The sequence below is a fragment of the Puccinia triticina genome, chromosome 7A, assembly GCF_026914185.1.
Source record: "Puccinia triticina chromosome 7A, complete sequence".
In the NCBI taxonomy this organism is placed as follows: domain Eukaryota; kingdom Fungi; phylum Basidiomycota; class Pucciniomycetes; order Pucciniales; family Pucciniaceae; genus Puccinia; species Puccinia triticina.
Genome location: NC_070564.1, coordinates 4127793 through 4152729, shown reverse-complemented (window position 1 = coordinate 4152729; position 24937 = coordinate 4127793). Strand labels below are relative to the sequence as shown.

General features: G+C 44.3%; 1 protein-coding gene across 1 annotated transcript; it reads right to left on the bottom strand.

The window, feature by feature from the left end:
• Positions 1-202: 202 nt before the first annotated feature.
• Positions 203-409, bottom strand: PtA15_7A467 (uncharacterized protein; the record flags this gene model as incomplete). The annotated part of the gene is made up of 1 exon (XM_053171076.1): positions 203-409. One exon carries the CDS (start codon positions 407-409, stop codon positions 203-205), a length of 207 nt encoding a protein of 68 aa, XP_053022294.1.
• Positions 410-24937: the final 24528 nt, after the last annotated feature.

Below are 24937 nucleotides of genomic sequence, written 5' to 3'. Positions count from 1 at the left end.
CTGGCAACGCTCATTGTCCGAGTATGAGAGCACTTTTGAAAAAGGAGATGTCGAAAGGATTCTGGAGCATCGCTAGAAAGCGTGCATGAATTTGATGTGAGACTTATAAGAGCCAAAATTCCAAGCATGAGTTGAGTCAAAGAAGTACTGGTGTTGGGGGAACCGGCGGGTGGCAAATTGTCGGTGGATGTTACAACCCTCTTCATAACTTCTTGAGCCTTTTCGCAGCATCCTTGAGAATCGCCTTACGAGGTCGGCCATGTCCCGTTTTTGGACAGTTATCGTTGTCTTCCTCCTCCGCCGGTTCAGATTGGGGTTCATCCTCCACCCCATGTTCTTCTTCGTGAAATTCTTTGGGCAAGGATTTTTGTTTGCCTTTAGAGTCCGATCCTCCTGCTTCGGGAGTCATTTGAATGAAGGTTTGCTTCGCTGGAGACACAGATGGGCTTGGTGAATCCGACGGCGAGTCGGTGTTCCCTAGTTTCACTCTGAGATAACCAGTGAGTCGTCAGGGTCAAGATGGAGAGACGGCTGGAACTAACATGTTACGACCTCTACCGTGGATGCCGACCTTGATAGGAGACAAAGATCCGGAAGCGCGGCTTGGTTGGTGTCCGCTTGTTATACTACAATCGTTGACCTGTAAGAAAATTTTTCAGTTTGGCTACTTTGCTGGTGATTAAATTATCTTACAAGGAAAATTGCGATTTTCTCCTTGGTATCAAGATCCACAAGGACGCCCGCGATCTCGCATTCTCGGCCAATGACGTAAAGCGAGTGCGTTTTAATGAAGTTTTTCGTGCCGGGGACGACATACTTGACTTTGAAAGTTTTGTGCCGGCGCTCCTGAAGAGACAGAGGTTAATTTATGTAACGGTGAGACGAAGATCAAGCTTACTTGGGCGTCCCAGTCGTTGTGTTCCATGATGACTTCCAATTGGCTATCGTTTCCAATGACAATTTCATTGCGTTTGATGACCAAGCCTAACCCGAGAATATTGGTTTTATTGATAAAATCAAATCCTTTGTTGCCGACTTCGCAGATGCGTGAGACGGAGTGTTGGTTGTATGTTAAAATCGGGGTTTTGCCATTGTTGGTGGCGATCAATTTCCCTGACATGTAGTAAATGTTGTTTGGGAGGATCAGGTTAGTAAGGGCCGTGTTTGTATTCAAAGTGACTTCGAAGTCCCGATGGGTAGAACCGTCCAGCCCGCCGCATTGAAAGAACGACTGAGTCGTCACATTTCTGTACTGATTTGCTCGGATATTCTCAGGGATTGACTGGACGAAACGTCAGGGTGAAGACAATTATGTGAGCAAAGCAATAGTGGGAGAGGTACGGAGATTATCGATAATCAACAAACCTCTTCCAAAGGTTCGTATAGGCTAGTCGTGTGGACTGGGTGGTTGGGGGCCCTGTTTAATGCCATTTTGCGCGGCGAAACTGATTGTAAAGTTTGGGGAGATTAAGTTTGGATAATTTGGATTACCGGTAGACGAAGGGTGATTGGATGTTGAGTGTAACTGTTGGATTGAAGGTGGAAGTGATAGCAGTAGTTGAAGAGAAGTGGGAAATTGAATGAGTTAGTTTAAGAGCGCAGACAGGGGTTATTTATAGTCGACGACACGGCGACCGTTCTTTAGGGAAATAATGCAAAATTGGCCCCGATTGGAGTGCACGTTCAAGCGAAGAGCTCGAGTCTGTAAGCATGATCGTTAGGCCCTCGTGAAACGAAGTGTGACTTGAGATAGTGAACCCTTTTTCTGAAACTTCGCGACACCGTTGAGATTTCAGCCAACGTTCACCTGCTGGGTTACCGTAAATATGGAGACGACCGTGGGTCCAGATGTTCGGCGTCTGAGTAGATGAAACAAGGAGGTTTTGATCCCCACGACGGGCTTGAAGAGGTCGGCAAGGCGAGAACACTCGCCAAATACTGGATTGTTAGACCCTGATCAATCAATGTATGACTCGACCTGTTGAACCCTTTGCCTGAGAGTTGGCAACACCTTTGAGATTTCAGGCAACGTTCGCCGAGTTCGTCGCTGTAAATATGGAGATGACCGTGGCTCAAGAGATTTGGCGTCTGAGGAAATGAAACGTGGAGGTCTTGACACGCACAACAGGCTTGAAGAGGGAGGCAAAGCCAAAACCTGCGCCAAGTACTCGCCGAATCAGGGGCAGATAGGCGTGAATGTTTATTCTGGTTGCGAGTATCAAGGATAAGGGGTTGAATATTCCGGTTTGGGAGAAGGGTGTGACACGTACATCAACCCTCTGCGGTGGGGATAGGCCCATACCAGGCGGGAGATAATTGGTATTTGGTTCAGTCCTGGGGGTGGAAAAAGTTGGGCTTCATAGGAGTTGTTGTGTAGTTAGCACGGAGGCTCGCGTCAGATGTCCAAATGGGGAAAGCATTAGGGCGTCCGCTGTATCGAGTTCTGGGAGAGCGTGGGCTACCCAGGCTTGTGTGAACCCTTGCGGATCTCGGCTCAAGGGCACAGCATCCATTTAAGGAGAGGTTGAATTCGGCGAGTTGTCTGGGATGGGCGAGTTTCCCCTGTTGCAAGTGCGCAGGTTGAAATAAGTCCGTTCATACTTTAAACTTCAGAATTTTACTTTGAACATAAACTTCAGAATTTTACTTTGAACATTAGCTTGCGAGGCATTTGCCAACGGGTTATATATTTGATGAGCTGCTATGACATAAATATTCGAAATGGCCAGTAGTATAACTTTGCAAAAAGATACGGTATTCGAGGAATCATCCGGCCGCACTTGCGGAAGGATATTTCCGGAGCTGTCGAGGCCGAAAAAAGTAGACACACTTGTGGAATCTTTTGGGTGCCAGATTTATCGACTCGTACGCTGTGCATTTGCCAGTAGTAGAACTTTACAATTAAAAGAGTATTCGAGACAACCTCCGGCCGCACTTGCGGAGAGATTTTTCCGGGAGTCTCGAGGTTGAACGCATCAAAATAATTTTACTTTTATAAAAATTCGCCCACCTTCAACCCCTTGCAATTGCAACAGGCGAGGTGGTTAAATCCGGCACCTTTTCATTCATGTTTCATGAATTGGGGAGCCAGTCCGAGTGCATTAATGTTCGGGGACTTAAAATAATTTTTTTGCGGCATCAAGTGAACCTACTTTTGCCAAGAAAAATAGAAAGAAATGCAAGGCAAAATGCCAAAACATGAAGCCTTTGGGGTTTCTTAAGAGAGGTGGGGGGAAACCCTTGATCTAAATTTCCACGAAAGTGTGGATTTAATATACTTAGATTAAAATTGCACCCAACAGGAAAAGGAGGACTGTGGTATGAATTGGATGTACCAGTGCCTCAGAATTGTAATTCTTATAAATATCAGGCTTTTGCTACGTATAACTTTGTAATTTCCCATTTACCTACAGAGAATTTTAGTTTGGGGGAAATAGACGAATTTTAGGGATAACTAGAGGCCAAGGCGGCTTCGCCGCTGCAAATTTAGGAGTTCAGGGAAAATTTATCATCAGCCCCTTTCCCCATTCTTCTCCACAGGCCAGTAAATGCCCTCTTGAAAGCAAATGTTAAATATGAAATGCATTCATAAACTCCAGAATATGTAAAAGGATAGATACATAAATAAAACCCTGAGACCTGTATCAGCATATTATTAAATTTCCTTATCCTATTCCAGTACTGATGGGTCTTTTCATTTCAATTTGAATGGACATCTGCATAGCCTGAGTAAGTTAGCCTTGTTGCCTGGAACTGGGAGTTGAATTTGGCGTTGAGGTTAAATGGGAATCCTAAAGTACACATGATAAGCTTGATGCCTTCCCATCATTGAGATCAAAATCATATCTGCTGAACAGATTTGTCATTCCACCAGCTCAAATTTTGACAGTCTCCACTGCTCCATTAGAAAAAGCTTTCAGTTTGCCTAAGTAGCTGGAGAGTTTGAAAGTCCAATATGGTTGTCACTGAGTCTTATTATAATTTATTCCAACTTTAAAGTCAGATACAAGAAAAAATTTCAAAACAACAACCCTTGTTTCCTGAGGGAAAAACAAAATCAGATTGATCACTGGTATTCAAACAGTGGCATCAAGAAGACCAGAAAACAAGAAAAAAATTCAGGCCAAGGACAGGCAGGCCAGCTTGATAATTGATTGCTACAATGTGGAGCTAGGAAAGATTTTAACCAGTGAGCAAGGGAGAAGGAATTAAAGAGGTCAAGACAGACTGGTCATCGAGGGTAATAACACCTCCTCTTGATGACCGACCATCACCGGTCATCGAGAGGAGTAGCACCTCCCCTCGATGACTGGTACACACCGGTCATTGAGGGGAATCACACCTCTTGATGACCGGTCTGTACCGGTCATCGAGGGGACTCACAGACCGGTCATCAATCACACCTCTCGATGACCGGCGCGGACCGGTCATCAGTCACACCTCCCGATGACCGGCACAGACCGGTCATCGAGGGTAATAAGACCCCCTCTCGATGACCGGTCATCACCGGTCATCGAGGGGAGTAACATCTCCTCTCGATGACCGGTCTGTGCCGGTCACCGAGGGGAGTAGCACCTCCTCTCAATGACCGGCCAGACCGGTCATCAAGGGGAATAACAACTTCTCTGGATGACTGGTGTGTACCGGTCATCGAGGGGAGGTGCTACTCCTCTTGATGACCTGTCTTTACCGGCCATCGAGGGGACTGACACCTCCTCGCGTTGACCGGTATACACCGGTCATCCAGAGGAGGTGTTATTCCCCTCAATGACCGGTGTGTACCAGTCATCGAGGGGAGGTGCTACTCCTCTCGATGACCGGTGTGTCCCGGACATCGAGGGGAGGTGCTACTCCTCTCAATGACCGGTGTGTACCAGTCATCGAGGGGAAGTGCTACTCCTCTCGATGACCTGTCTTTACCGGCCATCGAGGGGACTCACACCTCCTCGCGTTGACCGGTATACACCGGTCATCCAGAGGAGGTGTTATTCCCCTCGATGACCGGTGTGTACCAGTCATCAAGGGGAGGTGCTACTCCTCTCAATGACCGGTGTGTACCTGACATCGAGGGGAGGTGCTACTCCCTCGATGACCGGCACAGACCGGTCATCAAGGGGAGATGTTACTGGTCACCGATAGGTTTTGGCTTTGGCCGGCGCGTTTCCTGCGTTTTCTGTACATATTGGTGGTGGCGTTTGTTCCATGGCGGTGGTGTTTTTGCCATGGTAGTGTTGGTCTGCGTTTGCTGTACATATCGGTGGTGGCGTTGGTTCCATGGCGGTGGCTTTTTTGCCATGGCAGTGTTGTTGTGGACGCGGTGGCAAGTCCAACTCGAAGCCAGAGGCCTGCGGGCTCGGGTATATAAGACCGCGAGCTGGCCAGTCAGATTCTCCCCCCAGCCGCATCCGTTTTGTCTGTAATTCCAGCTGGCGGTGCGTCTCACGCTCTCCCGCTGCTGCTTTTGCATTTGCACAGCCTGGGGGGTTAAAGAGCTGGCCCCCACTTAGCAGATTGCCACCGCGCTGCTGGGGGCCTTCCTTACATACTGTTTGACCCATCCGGTGAGTTGGGCGGCAGTATGGGCCTGGGTGCAGCAGCTTCGGCTGGTGTTGGGCTAGGTTGTGTTTTTTGCAGAGGCTTTCCTCAGATAGGGGAAGCCTTTTTTGCTTTTGTGTGATTAAAAGATAGGGAAAACCCTTTCTTTGTTGTTTTGTGGATAAAAAATAGGGGAAACCCTTGAATTTTTTTCCCACAAAACTCTGGTTTTAATAGACTTGGATTAGATACTTCAACACACCATGAGTGAGAATAACATATCAGGTCTTTCTAAAATGAAGTAAATTTTAGTTGAATGGAACAAACTGAACAATCTTTTTCACTGCAAGAGATAAAGAACTGAGTTTAATGGTTGGTGATTCTGGTAGATAAAGAGAAAAGAGCCACAAGAAGAAAACATGCCAACTAAATACAACTAGGTCTTTCTTTTTTTGGGAGGAGCATTTGCTTCTTCAATTTGATCATTCAGACCACCTATTTTTAATTTTTTTTCATAATGCCCTTGAATATAAGCAGTGATAGCTTTTGCCATTCTTTTGTTTATTTGACAAGAAAATCCAAGTCTGGTGTACATGCCAGACGGGGAACAGCCAGAGAGAGTTTGGTGACGATAATCTTGGGAGCGGAACACACAGAGGGTAACACCCAGTGTTTTATTCAAGTCCAAACACACTTGAAAATCACGAAAAGTAAACTGCCCACCAATCATATCAAACCCTTCATCGGCTAAGATTTGAGGATTGTCGCTGTTTTGAGGATTGAAGATTGGGATCCAACCCACCAAGGTCCAGTCGTTGACGTCGTTGTCGTTGTGTGGGAGATTGTAGAAGTCATACATAGTGAAAGTGAGGAAAGAGGCGAAGTCAGAAGATGTGTAAGGTTCGCCAAATTCTGTGTGATTCATCGAAGGATATTGGTTGATTGTTAGGGTTTCGTGATAGTTTTCGTGCACAGTGGGTGCAAAGGCTTTCAAGTGGTCTGAGAGCCATTTGCCAGCTTCGAGTAAACGGGCCTTCTGGTCATCGGGGTCGAATCTGAGCAGGCGCATTTGTTTCCGCAGCATTTCAACAGCACAAAACCTTCCAAAGTGCTCAGTGTTCTTGGAGCACTTACGCCAACCATCACCCCACAAGGTTCCACCTTTCTGTGGGCCGTTTGTTTTGACTTCGGCTACATAGTCGATTCGGCTGAGAAGGTGCAAGACAAATCTTTCCCACCCTTTCTTCTCATCGGCGGCCATTGTCTCGAAAGGATACCAGGCGGCCATGCAGAATGGGGGGAGGTCCTTGGGCGCAACGATGCAAACACCATGTGTGAGCGAGTAGTATTCTTCCTTGATGGTCTTCTGGCTTGTGAAAAGTTCGGAAGGGCACGGATCATGTTGACGAGATTTTTCAATAACACAATGGTAGATGTGGTGATGCTGGTTAGGAAGACAAAGCGGTGCTTCTCGTTTTTCTCGCGCTTTCTCATGGTGTTTCATTTGTTTCTGCGGTCGAATTCGGCGGTGGGGCCTATGAATAGGAGGCAAATAAGAAAAATCAGTAGCAAACCACACTTAATTTCAGTGTTGAGAGTGGTGCGATGGGGGTGCAGCCAGCAGCATGAGCGCGGCCAAAATGATGGTTTGGCCAACACTCTTCTGCTTGCACCCGAATAACTTTCCCTCAATCAGATAGCATATTGTAGGAGTAGCCGTGGCGAAAATGATGGTTTCACCAACTGCACTACTCCTACGCAATACCACTGACAAGGGAAGAAGGAAATGCACGAAGGGAAGAAAGGACATACACAAATGGATTGGTTGGATATTCCTCTTTTGCAAGCAAGGAGAATATTGGCGAGAGAGGTTGACTGGCGGAGGTAGGATTCACGGGGATGTTGAGAGTGTGGTAAAGTGAAGTATTGCTGAGCTTTCCCAGATTTGTTGCCTGACCACCCCAAACGTAGATGGATTCGTTCCAAGAAGCTAAGAGCTGGCCACAATTGATGATTTGCTCAAGGCCACCGACCGGCAAAGCATACCAAAAATGAGCTGAAAAATTTGTTGGAAGTGAGTCATACAAAAAGATCAATTGGAGAGAGAAGCAAGGAAATAAACACGAACATTTTAGGTTTAGAGCATACATGTCGTGGAGTATGGCACCATCATTGCCAGTACCACCAAGAACGTACATGTAGTCTTCAATTCGGGTTGCCGAATGCAGTTTGCGAGGAGCTGGGATTAAACAGGAGCAAGAGATAGGCTTCCACTCTTGATTTTCAAAAGAGTACTCCCAGAGATCATTGAGTAGATCCATACCACTTGTGCCGCCAAATATGATCCAGGATTTCCTGTACTGTACTGCTGAGTGCCTGGTACGAGCAGGAGGTAGTTTCAGGTCCTGTGCAAACGAGTAATGATGCCAGTAAAGAGGTGATGGAGCTGGGTTGTTGTACATATAAATCAAATTGCAAAAATCAACTCTACTGGGTACCAGGCGCATGATTATAGACAGATGATGGCTTACATGTATCCCAATCCACACCTATTCGCCAAAGGTCGCCATTGATGGAGCCATCAAGGTTTTCACCAGCGAAGAGGTAAAGAAAATCCTTGAATAGTGTAGCATTTGAGCCAGCCACAGCATGGGGAGAGGGGCCCGACGTTTCTGAGCGAGTCCAGGAATGTGTAGACAGCTTAAGTACATAGAGATTCGTGTCTTGCTCGGCGAGGCCCTCTGAGGAGAGCTGGCCACCCCAAAGAAAAAGCTGGCCATTGTTTGCAGCCAAAACGGCATCAGAGCGAGGTGCCGAGTTGGAGCCGCGTGTGTTGAGAACAGAGACTGTGAGGTGCAATTCGGGACATTGAGGATCAGGAGAAAAGGAGAAGAGATCTTGCTGCAAACAACCATTGAAAGAACCACCAAAGGAAAACATTGTAGGTGGAGCCATGAGAGAAAAGTGAGTGGTGGTGGCCGAGCCAACACGGGGGAATGGTGGCTTCACGGAAACCTTCTCGTTCCGAATTGTCTGTCTGGTTGCCCAGGTGTATCGCAGGGGATGATGGATCAATTGGCAATGATCCTCGCAGGTGATGTATTTTTCAATCCAACTTTGTTCCGTTGATGCTGTTGAGCCAGCATATACATAACCAAAAAAAATTGGTCAGAAAACGACAGGTATGTTGTTTGTTTACTACTTGGCAGGACTCACTACCCTCAGGCCAATCTTGAACAGCATTTTGAGCATCCTGACCCATTGATATCTATTCATAAAATTGAAAGGAGTGGCGATGAGTAATTGCTGATTCAGGTAGCAAAGAGTTGGAATTAATGAACTGACCGAGGTAGATTGGTCTGTCTGATCCAAGCGGACAATATCCACCGAGCTGGATTGATTGGTTGATTCTGGGGGAGCTATCGCTAACACAGGCAGGAACGGGGTTTAATCAGATCAGTCTGCATTTTCTGCTGAAGTTGGTCGCGCCAGAGCTCACGGTTGTTGATCCGAGACTCAACACATGATCGATTGTCCTATAAAAAGATTCAATGATCCAAATGGAGTGGACGAACGATTACCAATCAGTTATTTATCAACAACAGATCGCTTCAACAACATAGATAGAGGTACTTGCCATTGAATCGCGCAATCGAGCGGAGAAATCAGCATTGAGAGAGATGAAGACAGCTGCGGGGCTTGTGCTGGCATTCGCTCCTATTGAGTTATCGCTGCTGCTGGCAAGTTGCGATTCGGGCATGCTGGTTTTTTTCAGGGGAGATTGGCGAGGTGATGGCGAGTGTATGTTCAGGGGCAATTGGCGAGGTGATGGCGAGTGTTTGTCCAGGGGCGATTGGCAAGGTGATGGCGAGTGGATAGAAACTGAGTGGCAAGGTGTGTGCAAGTCTCGATGAATGGAGTCTTGGAGTTGGTCTCAAGGGCAACGGGTGAGGGTTTCACAGTGAAACAGCAAGCTCGGATTTTCAAACACAAAGCAAGACAGCTGGGTCCGACCGGACATGGTGGGCAGGAACACACATCAATTCCCACACGTGCCAGTCTGAAACAAGCACACAAAAACTTTGAAAGAATCTCAGCACACGAACCATATTTTGTTCAAATGTGGACAGCTGCCTGTACTCCCTACGTGTGTGAATTTTTTTGCTTATTTTGACGCAAAATGTATCAACACATTAAAATACATACATGACAAGATTTGGCACATCCCATGATGAGCACAGCGCTCTCATCAATAACAGGCCAAATTAAACTGAAATAGCAACTAGAATTGAATACATGCAAGGCAGTGCAGCCAGGTCAGCATTCAATGAGGCGAGGGAATTCTCAATAAGCCTGAGTGATTCATATAGGTCTGAGTGATATGTACGGGAGAAAAAAACTAAACAACCACTTGAACAGTAAATCCAGCTTCATTTAATAATCATCATCGACATCAGAGTGTTCTGATTGATGAAATGAGGTCTAGAAGCGGTATGTTATGAGTGGTGGAAAGTTCAATTTACTCTGGCATGAGAGAAGACGTGAATACCCAAGTGGTGAGAGATTGATTAAAGGTGAAGTTATAACAAAAATTAAGTTGGTTTAAAAGTTGAAATCAAAGCTTCGAGCTATATATACTATGGATAATTCAAAAGAGAAATCCACCGGAGTAAACTTAATTAATACATATATGTAGCAAAACGTCATGTGATGGGTGTATTCATTCAGAAGCTCAGCAGAAGGGCAACGAGTTATCTCTGCATCAACTGCTTTCAATCTGATAACCTTTCTAAAAATAAACTTTGTGAGTGTGGGGGCAAGTGGATTTGGGGAGCAGAACAGCGGTACAAATATTCAATGACATCAATGGAGATGTGGGAAAAAGGATGAGTATTGTCACCACTATGTACGCGCGTACAACACAGTGACATCAAAATAGACATCTCAAGACAAAACTAGGTTGCCTTCACATGAATCTGAGATCAGCCTTGGAGGTAAAATGCCATATGAATGCCATGGGAGGACAAGTGGTTGATGATTTGAATGATAGAAATGGATCATGCTTCTGAGGAGCCATGGATGAGCGGTGCATGAGGGGGAGAGCTGTTCACGCAGTATTTGAGAAGCCATCTGTGTATGTATAACAAGTGGTACCAAGGGACGACTTGTGATTTGAGTATGATATGAGACAATGCAAAGAATTAACAAAAATAAAGACATGAACTCAAGATTTGGGTAGATGGCTCCTGAGCCAGGTTTTCACACTAGCCATGAGTTATTTTTCACCCAAATGACCCATTCAAAAACAAAACGGAAAAACAAATCATGCTTTCCCTTTTGAAAAACTGCTTTTTCAAACTTAACCAACCTGATAGTAACTTTGATGTGATTGGCTTCTGGAGTCAGATTTTGTCTTGTTGTGCTCAGTTTCTCTTTTATCCTCTGGAAATGTGACATATTTTTGAAATAAGCCTTTTTAACATACCCAGGGGGTTTGTCTTTACGCCTGCTACAACACAAACGTGCTTGCAAGGAACCCTCCTCCTCACCCGCAAAAATGACTTCACAATGTTATTTTCTGGATGCAGACAGTGGATTCCACAGTCTGGAGATCTTTTTCCGGGTCTTCAAAAAAGAAAGAGATGAAAGTGTATTCATAGCCGGGACAGTACCAATCACAAGCCATCTTTTTTGGATTGGGACAACTCATCTGACAGATTTCTTGTGGCTGTTGATCTGGGGCAAAAACATCTGTGCTATCTTTCTGGGTATTAAAATCAACAGCCAAAGTTAAAAGAGTAATGACTAATGCCAAGCAATTGCCTATTTCTCATCACCCCCCCCCCCCCCCCCCCAATGCGCATAATTAGTGAACCTGGGCTGGATGATTTCAACTGTGGAGGGTTTGGACCAGGAGATGAGGTGGAATTGGGTGGATACATTGAGCCTTGAGACATAACCATGGTGATAAAATTCAACGTAATTTGAAGGCCAGTTTAGTTGTTCTAATGTGGGGGAGATGATAATATTAACAATTTCTGCTGGCTGCGGATTATTTTTGGTCAGGTGCACCACATGTAAAAAGTCTCACAGAATCGGAATGCAGGACACAACTAGGATCTGCAGGAAAGACCTACATTGCACTTTACATTGAAGAAATGCAACCACTAATAAAATGGGTTGATAAATATCTTGAAATATTGTAATTGTTGTGGATGCATCAAAGATAGGTGATTTCCATCCAAATTTCTATTCGTATGCCTTCAGAGAAGCATTCAGAAAACAAATAATCTAATTTTACTTCCAAGATTTAGTTTGAACACTTGTGAAATTTTCTTTGAGATGCAACTTAATTACAAGGTTGGAATTTTGTCAACACAATTTTCAGAAGATAATGAATTATGGAGAAGTTTTTTTACTATAGATTGAATGTTTGGATCAGAGCTTGGCAGAAGCCAGGGACTGGGGTCTCCAATGGGATTGGGACCAATGCCATTGACAACAAAAACATTTGGTACTGTTGCCTTTTTTGTTGGGCCAGATACAATGCATAAATTTATACAATTTGGTTAGTCTTTATTATAGGGCATTGGTCCCATGTCTGTGGTCAGAGGAGGAGACAAGAAGCAGAAGACTACTCATGTCACTACCATGTACGCGCGTACATCGCAGTGACACTGGCATGTTGTCAGGCCTGAAAGGGACCAAGTGTGTCCAAATAGAAGAGTGAAAGGGAATAAATTCACAAGGGGATTGCTGAAAACGAATTCAAACAAACAAACAAACAGACAAACAAACAAACACCCTCAGGACCAAACCCACGGTGATTGTAAGGGGTGGTCCAACTACCAACGGTGAAGGACAAAGGCACCTGTGAATACCACTAAAGTAACTACCGTATGTAATGGTGTCCCCGCAATTAATCTTTAATGTTAAAAAATTCATGAAGGCCTGAGAAGAAGTGTTGCCTTTGTTGGCTCAAACCACCGAAAAGGATCACTGCCAGACCCATCACACATGTGGGCCATAAGATGAATCAACCCTTGAGGTGGTTGGGTCTGTTTTTTCTCATACCTCCCTTGCTCTTGGTGTCCCCGAGCACTTCACTAGCTCTCATATTAATCAGCTCAATTTATCAACAGAATGATTGAAATCGCAGCAAATGTACTTCTTTCAAACAAGCGTAGTATACACAGTGATGGGCTAGAGATTCATATGCAAACCCCTATAGCCTTATTTCATCTTCCCTACCGCAAAAATAGCTATCAAGAATATCACATTGTTCTCAAGTCGTTGGATGCAGCTAATCATCCCATCCTCAATGATAGTTCTAGCCAGGTATTCTTTTGCGGAAAATTAACCATATGTCCTGATTCAGACCAACCAACAATTAAAGTAGAGATGTTAGACTGGTATGTACACCAGGGGCAACTTCCCGGATTATACGAATATGAAAATGCACAAGTATTTGGGACAGCTCGAGTGGCAAAGGTGGAGTGGCATCCAATTCGGGAGTGTGTGACTCACATTAAGGTAGTTGATGGGACCATGAAGCAGGTATGAATTTCCCTCTAGAATTAATAAATAGTTTCAGAGGAGAAATTATACGCTTAAAAAATGTCTATTCAATGTCCTTTTTCAGTCCCAATCTGGCTGTATCAAACTGGCTTCACTCAGTCGTCAGGCACTTCAAACTTTTCAGACAATTAGCGCTGGCGATTCCATTCAGTTTGGGGGCATGGCATCGCGAGTCCCAAGTCTTGGTGGTTTACTTGCTGTAGGTGTACGTGTGTTTCAATATCATGATTTTTCAGGTGACACATATGACATTTCCTGATAGATTTTTGGAGCTTTTGTTAGGTCGAGTGTGCGGTGAAACTTGGTCGATCTGAAATATCAAAATATGGCTTAAGGGGTGCTCCAAAGAAGAGGTTCCAGCTGAAAGTGAAGGATTGGAGGCTCCCTGTTGCCTTAAGAAGAAAGAAAAACAAAAAAAATTGACACGAGCGGACCTAACTCAATTTTACACCACTTCTTTTTTGTCTCACACAATAAATGTATCAAAAATTCCAACGGGCATGTCAATGGATAGTATGACTCATGAAATCTTATCCTGATTTTCATCTCTTCATTCTTCAATTCATGTGTTCTATGCGTGCCAAAGCTGGCTCTGCAGTGTGTTTGCATATGATCCACATTTCACCGTGTTAGAAAGTATATCTGAATTTTGGTGTGAATGGGTGAGAAGCTCAATACTCCCCCCATGTACAAATCACAAGAAGATAAACACGTAAAATTTGGGAAAAAGGCAGTCAAGAGTATTGATTTGTCTAGCAAAAAGAGATAAGCTCTTGTCTATGTACACGCTTTGAGAATCAACTTTCTTGAATTTGATGTGATGAATGAGGAATAAGAAACGGGGAAGTGGGCTGGATTTCACGCCAGTGATTAAGAAAATCCATAGTGATCGCTTCAGCAATCTCATATCGAGTTGGTGTCTTTTCAAGGTGGGATATTTTGTTTGGCAAGCGAAAGACAGGTGCAAAGATTTTGACGATATAAGCTGAGAGGTTCTTCCATATGGGTTCCTCAGGCGTGTGTGACACAGTTGAGTGTTGTTTAATTACCGTAATTGCCTGATTGAATGACATGCAATCAATTGTGGAAGCATGGCGATGGTTTCTAGACGCTAGAAAAAGGCCCCGAACTCCAGCAAGGACAAAGAAAATCAATGGCTGGTAGTTCTGGCGGTGCTGGTACGATTGGAGTTGACGGTTTGATTCAGCTCAAATGTTCGCCAAGTCCAACGATTTGTTTTCAGAGGTAATAACAGTGCCAGATGGGTTCCAAGTGGTCGTGCAAAGGTTGCGTGAATTGGTCTTCTTCTGCGCATCCGTCAATGGTGGTTCGCTCAGTGCATGGGTTTGGAAGATAACATATGCTGATAAGACATCAAGAATTGAATTTCAAAATTCGTGAAGAACATCAACGGAATGAGAACGTTGAGTAGGTTGAGAGTTTTCGCCAGGGTTGTCTTCCACAGTGTCAAAGCTCAAGGAAGAATTTTTGATGGCCTCGATATGTTGAAGTACTTGCACACCTTGAATGAGTTGGTCTTCATCGTGTACGGCGGTGGGTGCAGGTGGGACATAAAGACTATCGGCCATGAGTTCAACAGAGGCTGCAACCAGCTTGGCCCAATCAGAGATTGAAGTTTGAGCAGGGTGTAGAAGGCAATAGAGAAAGCGGACTAGGGTTGACTCCGGATGAGGGGTTTTGGCAGCTGTTGATATATAGGATTGGGGAGGGATATCTTTGTTTCCGAAGGTAGAAAGCAGGGGAAAGTCGATAACATCAGGGCAGTACCATTGTTTGTTGGAAGATGGTGACAAGAACTCTGTTGCTACATAAAATAAATGGTTATAAAGTTAGTCGTAGAATGATTTCTAAGAGGAATTATGATATAATGATGGAGTACTTGCACAAAGAGCTTATGGTTTTGATCCACGAAGCATATGAGCAGGAGGTGCGTTGGAAGCGGAATTCAGGGTTGGATGGAACTGATGTCTGCATTGACTGTGCTTGGAATTGGACCAGGAGAGTAAGGGACGCCCAGGTTGTTTGGTACTTTTGCCAGGAAGGCTTGGCTCCATCAAACTCGCGGTGGATGCAAACCACTTCAATTCGCACATCGTCAGACTTGAGAATGGTAAGTAGCCGAGCAGGCGATTTTGAGGGGGGGTTGGTGGAAAATCGGTTCTGTGGGCCAATGCCAGTTTGATTTGGTTGACCTGAAGAGGTCGTTGGGCCAGGGTTTTGGTTAGAAGGGATTGATTTGGTTGAATTTTGAGTTTCTGAGGTGGAGCTATTTTGGTGAGGGTGGGAAGCAGCAGGTTGATTGTTTTTGGAAAGGGCTGGTTGTTGATCATTGTTCTCCGTGGCATTTGATGGGGAAATACTGGGGGGATCTTTGGCAGTTGATTTTGGTGCAGGGTTTTGGTCAATAGGAGCAAGTTCTAGGGGATTGGAAGTTATTACAGGAGCCGGAGAAGCTCCTGGATTGATTGAGTTGACCGTGTCGCCTGAATCGGTGGTGGTGCTCTGGATGGGAAGATCTGGGGAATGAGGATCTTCGGGAGGACAATGTTCAACTCGAGAATCTTTGCAGACCGGAATTTGGGATGGGTTTGGCGAGTTTGAAGGTGGTATCGGTTGCAATGGGGTGGTGAGTGTTGACGTGTTATTTTTTTTGACCAACAAATCGACTGGCTTGGAGGAGTTCGCTTTCCTGGCGCGTTTCTTGGGGGGCTTGCTGGATCCTTTCGATGTTTTTGGTGAGTTGGAACTGGATTTACCGGTTTGTATCTTAATGGCTTCGTCATCTGGAATTTCACCAGTTTCCTCCCATGCTATAAAATGATGTCAGTAAGAAATTCACCACGAAGTTGTTTTGGGAGGGGGAAATCTGGAACTAGATGACTTACTGCGCTTGGTGCTGTTGATGGAATGAGAAAGTTTGTCCACCTGTTTCTTCCAACTTCGGGGGAGCTTGAGTTTGGCAAGATGTTTAGCAGCCTCCTCGGCGGCTTGGATCGTGTAGCCAAATTCTTCTGCTGTAATTTGCTGGATTTCATTGTCAAGGATGGGTTCATCGGGATTCAGTGGGAGAGGTGCACCAGGGTCGTCTTTTCTGATTGCAAACTCTTTGAACATGGGGGCGGGTAGAGTCTTGGATGGAAAGTTTGCTTCAATGACATTTTGACCTATGGAAAGAAGCAAGTGAATTAGATGTACATAGAGAGCGGGTGATTATCTGAAAGCTAGCAATAACATACTTGGGGGGGGAGTCAAAGCACCCAGTGGAAAAGATGGGTCCAAAGAGGATGAGGTGTTGGAAGGCGCATTCGAAATAACAGGCTGATTGTTTTCCATGTTGATGTGAAATTTTAGAATGATATCAGGAGGATTTTGAACGATGAAGGATAGGATGTTGAGATTTTTGGTTGATGTGGGGTGAATGGGCTGGGAAGGAGGCTCTTATGTAGTCTTCGTGCACGGTTCTAGAATACTCCCATTGTGTGAAAAACCTTTAACCTAACCTTTGTTCACCCACAATCCACCTTTGTTATAAACTACAAAGACGTATTTGTTTGGCATGGCCAAACCCTTCCCAATCTTATGTATTCATTAGCCTAAAACAGATCAGCCTGAAATATGCATGCTTATTTGAAGAGGAGGTCAGCACTGGAATATCACGTGACTTTCTGTTTACAGAGTAGTGGATTATCTCGTCATTAGCCAACCATGAAACTGTTGTACTCTCAAAAGATACAGCAAATCATGGAATTCCAAACGTAAGCACATACTTATTCAGAGCTGCAAAGAGATTTCTCAGGAAGGCATGTGGTACTGACAACAATATATGTGGGTTTAGAAGAGGAAATGGGTGATATGTGTGCTGGAAGTCCATCTGAAGTGTGTATGAACTTGAGTCACCCTTTTGTACGCGCGTACATCAGGGTGACATCATGCAAATGTAACATGAAATTTCACCCGCTACATGAAGATCTACATGCAGACTGCCTCGCATGTCATTTTTTTGCTATGATTGCATTAGAGGGCTATGTCACTGCTATGTACGCGCGTACATGAGAGTGACAAATAAGGACAATCCTCTTTTTGGCCCTACTCCAGCAGAGTGGAACTCAAACATACAATCCGGTTAGCACACAGGAGAGTACGATTTCATATTGGCACAAAGTACCCCAACTATCTCCAATTTTGACTAAGGGAAAATGGATAGTCAAAAGCATATGGAAAATAAGCATAAAGAGAATTCAATCTAATCCACATTCATCCCTCTCCCTCCATTTTCACCCGAACCTTCCCCAGACGTCATACTTGGACCAGCATTCCCAGAATCGTCTTCCAATCGTCGCTTGTTCTTGGTCTGAGTGGGACTTTGAGATGCCGCATTTGAATCGCCCGTTATAGTTGTACCATGACAGTGTGTTTCAAGGTTCTTCGTAATATCCTTGATGCCAAATGATTTGACTGTTGAGATGGTTTCCCGCTTGAATGGACTCAACTTTTCCCACCAGGCGTCATCATAGCAATCTCAAGGCAAATCTCTGGGCACCCCCCTTGCGCCTTTGAAAGTCTTGAAAATTGTCTTAGAGCGGCCGTAGATCTTCTCGTTGGTTTTGATGGTTTTGTGGTGCTGCGCCTGTGCCTTCACCATTTTGTCAAGGCAGTGGAGTACCGAAGTGAGATCGCCACTACGCCAATTCGGACACATTCTTACTGGTAACATGTTCAGCTCGCCATCTTCAATGTCGGAGCCACAGTCCTTGTTTTCAACAATGTGCGCCAGCTGGACATTCTTTTGGAAGACTTTGTCGACCATTTTGCACATGTTTTCCCTTATCTTGAACATCCATCGGCCAATGCAAAATTTGTAATTCATCAGACAGGGACACAAAACAAAATTTAGCAATAAAAAATTGTAACTTACCTTCTTTTTCCATCTTTGGTACTGCGCCTTTTTCGCCTTTTCGTCCTTCATCTTACTATAAGTGTCGCTGCTCATGTTCTTGAATTGTTGAATCTCGAGGGACTTGGTACGGACCCATCGTTGGATTATTGCTGGCGCCTGGGCTGCCTGTTCATTGGTGACTGGCATAGATCGTCGAAGCCATTCAACAGACTTGCCTCCCAACACCTCTAAAATGGTTGAGTTCCAGGTTGATACAACGCCGTGGCTAATTTCCCATTCAAAAGTGAGCCTTGAGATGCCGGCCAAAGCAAGAGCTCTCTCCACATCACCCTTAGTTTGCGAGCTGACAGGTTGACCTTTATGATTACCCTTCTGAGCGGCGGGAATGAAAGAAGGCAACTGGATGTTCTTTCGGATTTCCTTCTCTGCCAGAGATACGAAGTAGTCCAACTCTGCAGGAGTCTTCCCTTGGAGCCTCTGGCGTAATCGATTGAGTTCCCTTTTGATTGAAGCCGTCCGTTGGTCCACCCAGTACTGGGCCTTGATTTCTTCACGCGTCGGGGCAGGCGGATAATCTTGAGGTTTGTCAGGATTTCCAAGAAAGAACTTTACAAAGCTTTGGATACCACGAGATAGTTTGTCGCAATGTTCTGCCAGAGCCTGTTTTCCCGCAATACCCCTCAACCTCTTTTCAGCTCGATGGTGGTCTTCATTTGCTTCTGCCTCCTCCCTTGCACGCCGGGCATTCTCCACCACAAACTTTGGATCCAATCGAGAAGTCTCTGGCAGTTTTGATGGCTGGTTTGGCTCCTGGGCATCACTTCCTGCTAGTAAGTGCACCCATCTATCAGCAAGCAGAAAACCAATCAAATTTAACTATACACTGACCACCAACACCGGTTTCCATTGTAGAAGCGCTTCCATTGACTCCAAACTTGGGAATTAATCCATCTACAACCGCCGAAATCCAACTATCATCCGGACCCACACCAGAAGAGGCATCATTCCTGTTGTCTTCATTCCCAGCCCCGTTTTGTTTGTTGAATTCTGAAGGCATGACACACAGAAGTTTGTCTCAAACACTTGATGAAAGCAGATCTCAGAAGAATGACAGTATATGATTGAAAGAGTATTTTATGCAGTAGTTCAAGAGAAAAAGCGCTTTGAGCAGAGTTTGACAGTTGAAAAGGAGAAAGTAGAGTAATAAAGGATAAACTGGCTAAAGTGCATCAAATTCGGTGAAATATTCAGCAATTGAGGCTGATGGGGATTTGTATCACTATTGCAAATCAAGGGAAACAACACCGAATATGTGGAAAATGCGTTTCTGAATTTTACAACAAAGAAAAGGGGGTATGGCAGATAATCAGTTATCCCTTTTTCTTCATTCAATTTTCAATCAATTCACAAGGCCCTCCCACCCCTTCATACGTAAAAAAAAACAAAACCAAACAAACCCAAAATTCAGATAAGTATGTACACAAATGTTGTATCAAAATTGAATGAGACTCACAGCTGTACCCAATCCAACAGCACTGATGGTGTTTGTCGAAATTCCAAAGGTTGAGATCGGATTTGCCAGGATTGCAACATGACCAATAGCCCTTCCACTGTCAATCACCTCACTAACCTCCTGATTGGATTGAACTAGACGGCAGTTGAGATCCGGGTAATCCCTGTATGGATCTTCTTGTTGTGCTACTTCCTTGAATGGTTTGACTATCAACCAAGTTTTTGCAGGTGTTTCTTCTGATTGGAATATTTGTTCCACCTCTCCAAATCGTTGATCCCTCCCTAAGTAGAACTCCACTAAGCAATTTCCTGGGTGATGGCTTTTTGTGGTGAACTTCTTCTCATTGATATTGATGTATTCAACAACCTCAACAGTTGAGGAAAGTTGAAGTTCTTCTACACTTTGACCCAGCCTTCCCCTTGAACCCTCCTTACCAGCCACAGCTCGCTTCCATTTCTTCATCAAAGTTCCATTCAACTGAGTTTGTGTTGTTTCCTTCTCGTCGTTTTTCCCTATGATACCAATGTTTTTTTTATTGTGGTCTTTGAGAATCAGCTGGAACGTTGAGTTGATGTGCCACTCCTTCATCAGTGTTTTAGGTATCTCATCTGCAATAGACCCGATTTATTGTCAGCTTAAAAATTCTACAAATTGAGTACAAACACACTAATATAAAACTCACCCATGTGATGGTTTGTAGGGAGTTTCTGCAACATTCCATTGACTCTTTCCTGTGCCCAAGCGGCAGTTGATCAAGGGGGTCTAAAACGGCGAATAACATCAGAGTAATGTTGTGTTAGATGTAGATTTGGCTTGCTTGGTTTTGTTGGCCAACCTTCCTGAAGGCACCTTCGGTATTCCAAAACCAAGCCATCAAGCTCACTAAGATCCTGTAGTTTGATCTTTGGAAGAGTGAGAAAGTGTGAGATTTTTGATAGTAGGGTGGTTGATTCCAGGAGTGAAGATATTCTTTGTTTGCTTTCGGCTGTTGCACAATCTTTGTACAATTTGGTCCATAGTGGAATTAATGCAATGGGATAGTAAACTTTGTACAGTATCAACCATTCTGCTGCTTTCAAAGATCCATGGCTTGCCAATCCCAAGTTGTGTGGAACACGATCAATCCAAGAGGGGACAATTGTATGTAAGATTGTTCTCCGCACTATTTCCAGCTCCTCCGGCAAGAGTTTAGGTTCATTAACGTCCAGTATTGGTGATGGAGCAGCTCTGCGGGCTCTATGTCGAGCTCGAGTGGCAGTGTGATCACTGGCACTATCATCTTCTGAGTTGGTGGTTACCTCCTCATCCGCATCACATAAAGCCTTCTTCCAAATCCAAAGCCGATATGAATGTGATGATGACCCATCTGAAGTTGTCTCAGAGCCACTGCAGAGCACACTGTCAACGATATCTTGCTTTGCTGTGGTACTTTTTTGCTTTGTTACAGCTGCACAAGCTCGCTTGTTTGGTTTGTCGGATTTCGCATTTGGATTTTCAAGATCATCTAGTTTACGTTTCCCCTTGTTTATGGAGCTAGGGCCAGAATACGTTGCAAACGGATGCTTGGTGTGTGACTTGTCGTTCTGCCATTCTGCATCTTTCTCTTGAATAATCTTGAGCTTGGACGCAACCGATGGCAAGGACATGAAGCGCATTGTGTGATCCTTTAAGTCGCCCAAAATCAATGCATGCATTAACTCAATAGAGCAGAACTCTATTGGCCTCCAGTATGGAAGGTTGTTGAGTACACTCCACCTTGCGCCGTGTTCCTTGACAAAATGTTCACGTTCAGTTGCATTTTGGAGTTTGAGCCATGCATTTGCTTGTTTCCGTTGTTCATCATTTGTGCGCGAGGGGAATTTTGTTTTGTCCGTTTCTTCAATTTCATTCTTGCTCAACATACAAAAAGAGCAAAATCGAATTGAGGCATGACTTCCAAATCCAGCAACCTTGCGGAGAGCAGGAAGATCTGCAATGAGAGGAAAAATTGCCGCACGGATAGTTCTTCCTTGTGCATGAGAAGCTGTTGATTCAAAGAATATTCCTTTCCAAAATTCCTTCAATTCATTCACTAGCGGCCGTAAAAGATGGTTGACTTCGTCTAGACTAGGCTTGTTTGGCCCTTGAATAATTCCGAAAAGGAAGATGTTTTCCTGCTTGTAACGCTGAGCTGGAGGAAGATTCAAGCAGATCAAGATGATTGCTCCAATAGAGTTATGCTTTCCAAGATTTGAAGTTCCTTCAGCATTGAACCAGTCAAGATACAGGCTAAACACAAGGTTTCCGGAATTCTGTGTGTAAACGCCCGTCCCATCGTCTAAGTTTGGAAATTCTCGCCAGACACTTCCATGCCACACGTCTTCCATTTCATTGTGTGGTTCCCAACTAGTTGCTGAAAGACTTGCATCTAGAAGCCCCTCAAAGGAAGGTTGGGAAAGCCGATCTTTCAACCAGGACTTGAGAGTCAGATAAGAGTATGTTCGAATCGGTTTGCGTGATTGATGCTTGTCGAGCTTCATGAGTTCTTGATCACACACAGGCACAAGTTCTTGTGACTTTGCCCACTTACAATATCCCTGATATTGGGAAAAAAAAGACTGAGTACATTTAGTCGAAGGTTCTTGATTATCCTTTTTCAGGGGGTAAAGCGCAAAGCATTTTTTACAACATATCTATGTTGTAAGATTCGGAAGAAGTCCAAGCCAATGGAAAACCGCCTCCTGAGTCTTAGGGATCTGTTGAATCATAGATTTTGTATTGATGATCCGATCTTCAGTGCTCCACAAGTCTCCTAGAAATGAGACGTTCTGCCTTGCTGCCTCAAGGAAAGCAGCAGAACACTCCTTGCTTAGCCGGTTTTTTAAAACAAATTCAGCCATCTGCATCATGACCTGTTTACAAAAATCCTCCTCCAAGTGTGGCACCTTCCCTGTGGTGGAGGCACTTTGATTTGAGTTGGAGGTGGTCGGAACAGTCTGAACCACACATCCATCAGCCCCAAGAAATAAATTTTATGATTGTAAACCAAACTTCGCTCACTTCAATTTGGTTGTAGTTGATGGGGCCAGTTTGCAAAAGGGTGGTCGCATTCTTCTCCAGTTGCATTTTTTCTTTCCTCTGGTGCATATGGTACGTTTTGCCTATCAAGACCCTCCCCGAAGCAACCCTACCACCCGCGTCTTCATGCTGGGCCTTATTGCACCCATAGAATTCGCAATGGCAAATCAAATTGGGTGGTCGGGACATGATGTGTTGGCTTTAACTCAAATTATATAGGCAGAGCAGATGACTTTGGACTTTTTCAGGAAGGAAGAATAAAATAGCGGTAATCAAGCTTCACACTTCACGTGAGAAAACTTGATCCAACCCAAGCCTTAAATCATCACCACCGATAGATGAAATCACACTGCTCTTCTGTTGTTGAGTAAAGATATGTGTACACAGCAAAATAACCAGCTGTGCACGTGATTGGCTGCAAGAATTCCAGACAAAGAATCTTTTGGAGAGTATATTCAAGTCATGTGCTACCCTCATGCAGGAGATAGAGTCATCATAACACATGCACTCAGGTATCATGTGATTCGGAATCGGAGGAGATAAAAAAGTCTACATTGGTGTTTGAGAAAAGCTGCACTGCATCCTCATATAATTCCTTGTACATTCTGAACTTCTCAAAAATACCACCACCTTATGCCCGCAAATTTCATATTCAGCAGCACTCCTGTCCGACCGGGTTAGATGATTCTTGAATCCGTAAAGAATTTTGTGACACTGTTCCACATAATTAGTGGTGGGTCCCACTGTCTTTCCCACCAGAATTGAGCAAGAAAATCATCACATCCCAAACCAATTTCTCGTTGTTCTGAGTTACATGTCATGCCGTATTATGGTGATGAACCACCTTCCTACCATCAATCATCTCCCGTTTGTGGTACCCTTTCTCCCATCCAAGTAAGATGGCTCCAAGACATGCAGATCTCGATTGATAATGCACTCAAGATCTGGGAGCCAGAAAATGAGGATCACGAGTCCACCACATCCAACACAAACCAACGAGAGCGTGAATTGGAGGCCTGGAAATGGCATATTGTCTGTCAGGGTAAAATGACTTCGGGGGCACATGATATGGGTATTCCCAAATGGGCAGTTCCAAATGTCAAGGCGATTTGGGACGCCAAGAGGAACCGTCTTGGAAAAGGTACGTTTGTTTTGAGTGTAATTTTTTAGCGTATTATCCAGCTGATTCCTGTGTTCCTTGACCCATGTGTTGAAAAAGGGCCACTGATGTTTATTAGTCCAGGCACAGTCCCACCAAATGTTGTTCAGTGAGATGGAATTTGTTAGGATCACTGTTGTGGCAAGATCGAGTGCTGATAGATAGTGAGTAAAGTTGCAAAGTCAAGAATTTCTCATTCAATGATTGCTGAGTTCTCTCTCCATAATGCCTCAAATTCCAGATTGGCTTCCTATTCCAAAAAAAACCTTCTCCTTATTGCCTCTGCATTCATGATATGGCCTTCTGTCACACCATTATTTTTAGTTGTTTTTCTCAGCCGAAATTTAAACAGAAAAATGATAGTATAGGGAACATGTCACACACACCACATTTCCTGTGGCGTTTTGCATGTTCCCATAAAGTCAAAAATGAAATGTCCAGTTACTACCTCAAAGAATATTGTGGTTCTCATTTTGTCAACTTTTTGACTATTGTTAATCAGGTGGTGAGGAAAATTTGATATGTATTGAGCGTGAAGCCCAGGGAAATTAGATTTGTACTTTGGTATTGAGTTCAGAAAAGGTGTTGGTTTGTCTTTTTGAATGCCTTGCAAGACTGCATTGTATGAGTTTGGGGATGGGAGGGTGTCCCGGCAAGATAATATTGCAACATGACACTGTCATAAAGTTGTAGTTGAGTGAAGGTCACTCTTATGTTTGCGCGTACATTGCGGTTACATGTACCTGTAGAAAAGCCTTTTTCTTCTGTGTGTCGTTGAAAAAATACAACTCCACACAATTTCAGTTTCGCTGACCAATTTCCCTCCCAGCCAATTTATTTGACAAAAGTCACCCGCATGTACGCGCGTACATAAAGGTGACACTCAATTTATGAAAATTCAACCCTTTCACTGTAACCAAATAACGATCAACATTTCAAAGCACCCTTTGTAGTTTACATAACATATGAACCCCTTTTACCTGAAAGCTACATAATTCTGACCATACTCATCCCCTTGTTTATTCTGAAATACCATTGCTCAATGTTACGATATATAATCTGACCCTTCTCCCTCCTGCCCCATGCTCAATTGCACATTTCTCTTCTCGACTTTCCTCACTTTGCAATGCCTCCATCCCAGACTCACTTCTGTGATGGCAAACCTCCAGCTGGTGCT